The sequence below is a fragment of the Macrotis lagotis genome, chromosome 1 (assembly GCF_037893015.1).
Source record: "Macrotis lagotis isolate mMagLag1 chromosome 1, bilby.v1.9.chrom.fasta, whole genome shotgun sequence".
NCBI classification, from domain to species: Eukaryota; Metazoa; Chordata; class Mammalia; order Peramelemorphia; family Peramelidae; genus Macrotis; species Macrotis lagotis.
In genome coordinates, this window is record NC_133658.1 from 866221614 (window position 1) to 866227909 (window position 6296).

The 6296-nt window shown below is 40.0% G+C and overlaps 1 protein-coding gene across 3 annotated transcripts in view; it reads left to right on the plus strand.

Moving 5' to 3' along the window:
- The window catches only part of LOC141508961 (RH-like protein), a 45227-nt gene that overhangs the window by 34643 nt on the left and 4288 nt on the right, over nucleotides 1–6296 (plus strand). For all 3 annotated transcript variants that reach the window (XM_074218089.1, XM_074218088.1, XM_074218090.1), the window contains one exon: nucleotides 3232–3305. In XM_074218089.1, coding sequence (XP_074074190.1) covers nucleotides 3232–3305 — 74 coding nt within the window. The remainder of the gene's footprint in view (nucleotides 1–3231; nucleotides 3306–6296) is intronic.

Below are 6296 nucleotides of genomic sequence, written 5' to 3' on the forward strand. Positions count from 1 at the left end.
TACTCTAAGATCATAGGTTACAAGCCAGGGGAGTTCCTTAAGCCAACTAATTCATAGGCATAGTCCAGAAAAAGTCTAGGGATAAGGGGAGGTGGGTGAGGATTCAAAAGACAATAATGAAATAGTCTACCCTCAAGGAGTCACATTCGAAGCAGGTAAAAAGGAGAGAGACAGAGACAGACAGAGAGTCAGAGACAGACAAACAGAGACAAAGACACACACACACACACACACACACACACACACACACACAGACACACGCAGAGCTAGCTAGCTTAATAACTGAGGATGATCTGAGAAGGTTGGAGGTAGGAGAGCTCTTTCAGTTCTAAATCCTAGAATCTGACATCGAGCCTAAGGTCAAAGCCAGAAAACTTGAGAACTCAGGTCTTCTCCCTTAGAGGACATCATAATAATTAATATTCATAAAATAAATATTCATTGTCCATTAGTCACCCTGGAAAAACTCAAACTCTATCTGATGGCCTCTGTTTAATTAAGCAGTTACTTGAGACCATATATTTTAGAAAGATTTCCAGTCCAAAGATCACTCTTTGGGAACAGGGAGGGAGACAGTATTTGAAGCTTTAGATGCCTAGATTGTGAATCTAGTGAGGGCAGGGTTTGTGCCTTGTATGAAATTTATTTGCCCCAGTGTTTGGTACAATGTTCTGCATGAGGTAGGTGCTTAATAAATGTTTGTGTATGACAAATTCACTTGTGATGGAATAGAAACTATGAGATGCTTTGCCAGTTGTGGGATACTTGCCATGCATTCAAGGTATATGTCCCTAAGCCAATCTAGAGTATGCCAGTAGACCAAGGACACAGCTGTCATGGTGAACCCCATCAATTCACACAATGGAGACAATTCATGTGAGAATGGTCATTGAATTTCTGGGGAAATCAACAGGTTTTGGAAATCTGGGAAATGAAATAGGGCCAACTAACCTGAGACCTTAGGAGTGGCAGGGCAGGAAGCAAGTTCTTTTCTCTCCTCACATAAGGTTTAAATGGAATCTCTGTAACTCAGGTTACTGAAAACAAGAAGGCCAAAGGCTGCTCTAGGTGATGGGATTCAAGAAGGTTTGGCATGACATAGTAATGATTTACATGGAAGCAATTAGGTGGTGCAACATATAGATTACTGGGCTAGGGGTTGGGAAGACCTGAGTTCAAATCTAGACTCAGATTGGCTACATGATCATTTCTGCTCTGTTTGGCTCAGTTTTCTTAGGTAGGGATAATAATATCACCTACATCCTGGAATATTGTAAAGATCAGGTGAGAAAACATTTGTAAAGCACTCCGTATAGATCCTGATATTTGGCTGATATATCATAAATATTTGTTTCTTTCATCCATTGAAAAAGTGTAGAATTAATCCTTTTTTTATCATATTAAATATTTTATTTGTTTTCTAATTATATACAATAGTAGTTTCTACCCATCGTTTTTTGGTAAGGTTTTGAATTTGACACATTTCCCCCCACCACTGCAAAGGCAGTCTGAGAGTCTTTACATTGTTTCTATGCTATACATTGATCAAAACTGAATGTGCTGAGAGAAAAATCATATCCTTAAGGAAAAAATAAAATATTAGTGATAGCAAAATTATGTAGTACATAAGATAACTTTTTTTTTAAATTGAAGGTAATAGTCTTTGTTTAAACTCCATAGTTCTTTCTCTGGATACAGTTGGTATTCTCCATCGCAGATACCCTAAAATTATCCCTGATTATTGCACTGATGGAATGAGCAAGTCCATTAAGGGGATCATCAACCTCATGTTGCTGTTAAGGGTGTACAATGTTCTTCTGGCTCTCCGCATCTCACTCAGCATCAGTTCATGCAAGTCCCTCCAGGCTTCTCTGAAATCCCATCCCTTCTGGTTTCTAATAGAACAACAGTTGTTCCATGACATACATATACCACAGTTTGTTCAGCCATTCCCCATTTGATGGACATTCCCTTGATATTCAGTTCTTTGCTACCACAAACAGAGCTGCTATTAATATTTTTGTACAAGTGATGTTTTTACCCTTTTTCATGATCTCTTTAGGGAGAATAGACCCAATATAGGTATTGATGGATCAAAGGGTATGCACATTTTTATTGCCTTTTGGGTGTAATTCCAAATTGCTCTCCAGAAATGTTGGATCAGTTCACAGCTCCACCAACAATGTAACAGTATAGAGTGAATCCTTTAAGACCATCATCATGAATCTACAGGGGGTTCAAAAACCACTCACTGGGAACCAGTGAACTAAAAGACTTCTAAAATAACCTTCCAGCTTGAGTTCTATGATCAGTTTAAACCCAAGCATTTATTAAGCATCTATGTACCAAACACTGAGGATATGAGAGCAAAACAGAGTCCCTGCTTTCAAAAAAAGTTTGTAGTCTAATGGGGGAAACTACCTGCAAACAGCTATGTACAAAGAAGATGTGACATGACAATTTGGAGATAATCAACAGAAGGCACTGAGATTAAGGATTTAGGAAGGGTTCTTGTAGATGGTGGACTTTGAGCTGAGCCTTGAAGGAAGCCCAAGCCTATGCTCTTATGTCCTCTGAAGGTCCCTTCTAGCTCTAAATCCTATGCTTGAACAATGGAAAGATGTAGGGAAGTAGAGCAAATGATATCAAAGATAATGTATAGACTTGAAAGGAGGTGGCCTACCAGGACAACAAGGAAAGGGTCTGGTGCTTCAGCAGGTCCATGAGGAATTTAAAGGATCAGAGAAAGCCTTAGGTGGGGGCAGGTGGGGGTGATCACTATGAAGCATTTATAGACAACTGTGTGGGAGCTGGGACTGGGCCTAGGGGTAAGTTTGGGCATCTCTATACTGAGCAGCAACCAGATCCAGTAAAGAAGCTACGGATAGAGTGGCTTCATTTAAATTTGTCTTGTCTTTTAAATGGGTCAACTTGTAAATGGTCCATCCTCTAAAAAGAACTTTTTGTAGCTTGTCCTTGGAAGGGTGTCAGCTACAGGATTTTCAAAGTCCTGGTGTAATATAAATCCTCTTAGACAACTGCCTTTGCCAGTTCCTTTTAGAAGCAATTAGTCCCAACCAAGAAAGTAAGGGCTTTTTTGGGGGACACCTGGTGGTAAGAAGTGGAGCTCCCTGTGAAGACGCCACCTAGGGGACATAAATATTCTGATTGATCCAGAGAGGACAGATATGAAATGCAATGCTTAACTTTTTGGTATGTATTCTAAAACAGGTTTAATTTTAAGTTTCAACATGTGGAAGCCACCACCACCAGCTAAATACTTTGATGACCAGGCTTTTTGGGAGGTAAGTCCTTCAATGTACGTATTGTAAAAGTTGCAAACAGGTGAGGCTCCCTATCTCCTATCTTGGAGACCCAGTCACTTTTTGGGGGGAAGACAAATAGGGTTTGGTGATTTGCCCAGGGTCACACAGCAAATACGTGTCTGAAGTTATATCTGAACTCAGGTCCCCTGATCTGTTGTTTGGTTGTTCTGGGCATGTTGCTTGTTGTTTTTGAGCTGGATCTGACTCTTCATGATCCCATTTAGGGTTATCTTGGCAAAGATACTGGGATGGTTTGCCATTCCTTCTCCAGTTCATTTTGTTGATGAGGAAACTGAGGTAAATAAAGTGACTTGCCCAGGGTCACATGGCTAGAAAGTGACTGAGACTGAATTTGAACTCAGGTCTTCCAGATTCCAGGTCTGGGTGCTTTACCTACTACCTCAAGTGATTTAGTTCTAGGAATATTCATTTTTATGAAGTTCATAAGAGTAAATAAAAAGGTAGGGAGGGAAAGGGTTAAAATCTATATCAATTCCACTGCTGCCCTAGTTGGCAAAAAGTTGTCCTTCATTCTCAAAGAAGACCATGACATCAGGGAGGTGATGCCATGACATGCATGTGAATTGGATTTGAGTGAAGAGGGGCTGTGAAAAGTCACCAGCCTCGCTTTCTTCCTGGGTCCAGTGAAAATGAATTAGCACAACTGGAGAGGGCTTTGGATGTGAGGCAATCAGGGTTAAGTGACTTGCATAGGGTCACACAGCTGGTAAACTGAGACCACATTTGAACTCAGGACCTTCTGACTCCAGGGATAGTGCTCTATCCATTGCACAACCTAGCTGCCCAAGAAGCACTATGGACCACATGCCAAGTTGTGGGTTCAAATAGTTGTTGAATCCTCTTATGTGTCTCCCTCTTATTAGTCAATCAACAAGTATTTCTCTGATCCCCCTTAAAATTAGTGGCTTCCCTCTGTTGATTATCTCTAATTGATCCTGTAGGTGTCTTCTTTGTATATAGCTCTTTGCACTTTCATTTACATACTGTATCTGTTCCACCCCAGCACTCATGAAAGCTTCCTGAAGACAGGCCCTAGTTTGTTTTTACTTTGTGTCCCCAGCATCTAGTACTATGTTCAGCATACAGCAGGAGCTTAATAAATATTGGATTGCATTAGATAGGTAGCTATCTGGAGAATGAATTGCGGGGTGAGGTTGGAACACTGGAAGCTGGGAGACTGATAAGACTACTGGAATAAAAGCATACCTCAGAGATACTGTATGTTCACCACAAAAAGGAAATATTGCAATAAAGCAAGTCACCCAAATTTTTTTATTTCCCAATGTATATACAAGTTATGCTTAAATTATACTATAGTTTACTAAGTAAGCTGTAGTATTATGCCTAAAAAACATGTATACCTTAATTCAAAAAATATTCTATGGCTAAAAATGCTAAGTATCTGAGACTTCAGTGAATCATAATTTTTTTGGCTGATGCTGATGGCTTAATGTTGATGGCCGCTGACTGTTCAGGGAGGGGGCCATTGAAGGTTTTGGGTAGCTGTAGCAATTTCTTAAAAAAAAAAGACAAATATAAAGCTTGTCACACCGATTGGCTCTTTCTTTTTTTGTTTGTTTTTTAGGTTTTTTCAAGGCAAATAGGGTTAAGTGGCTTGCCCAAGGCCACACAGCTAGGTAATTATTAAGTGTCTGAGGCTGGATTTGAACTCAGGTACTCCTGACTCCAGGGCTGGTGCTTTATCCACTGTGCCACCTAGCTGCCCCTTAGCTCTTTTTTCACTTGAACACTTAGAGGTTATTAATTGGCCTAATTTCAATATTGTGTTTTGGGGACAAGGGAAGTATGAGGAGAGGGAAAGAGACAAAACAAGTAGTTTTGAGTGGTCAGAATACATACAACATTTATCGATTAAGTCCACCATTCTTGATGAGTAGTTTGTGATGTTCCAAAAACAATTACAATAGTATCATCAAAGAGCAGTGATCACAGATCACTATAACAGACATAATAATGAAAAAGTTTGAAAGAATTAGCAAAATGTGACACGATGTGAGCACCTACTGTTGGAAAAATGGCACCAAGAGATTTGCTCCTTGCAGGATTGTCACAAACCTTCAATTTGTAAAAAAGTACAATTTCTGAAAAATGCAATAAAATGAGGTAGGCAGCCCATGAATGGTGAGCAGAGAATGAGAAGAATGGGAGAGATGGTAGCACATGATGTACTCTTTAGGAAGTTGATCTTTCCTTTTAAAACAGAACCAGAAAACCAGTTGCATTCTGAAATGTGACCATATTAGGCAGCACTTCCCACCAAGCAGCATCTCTTGCTGCAGAGTTGAGATGTTCCGAAAGACAAGAAACATTTCAAATGACAAGAAGTATGAGAAGTCACTCCCTATAGGAAGATACCATTTCCTGCTTTGATTGCCCAGCAGAGTAGTTCCCCAATAGGTGACTGTGCCTACAAGAACTCCTAATTATATACCTCTATGAGTTATTATAAATATTGATCCTTAGAGTAATCCTGGTAGGTTCTATTATTACCACCATTTAACAGTGAGAAAACAGATAAAGTGGGAATTACATGGCTTGCCCAGGGTCACATAGTGAGAGTTGAGGGTAGAACTGAATTCTGTAAAGCATGTAGCTTGGTTGTGGGTACATAAGAAATGTTTATTCCCTTCTCTTCCCGGTCTCCGATTATAATAGTCTGCTTATTTGTCTCTCTGACTCAAGTCTCTCTTTACTCCATCCTAAGGTATAGTTGACCATGGCATCTCAATAAACTAGAGGCTCCAGGATCAAACACAAAATCCTATCTTTGGTATTCAAAGCTCTTCACGATCAGGTCCCTTCCTTTCTAGTCTGTCCTCCCTGTTCCTATCTCTTCACCCACCTACTCTGCTATCCTTTAACAGTAGCCTTTTTTTTGCTGGTTGCGTCTTCTGATTACATGCATTGAGTGATCCCAGGCCTGGAATT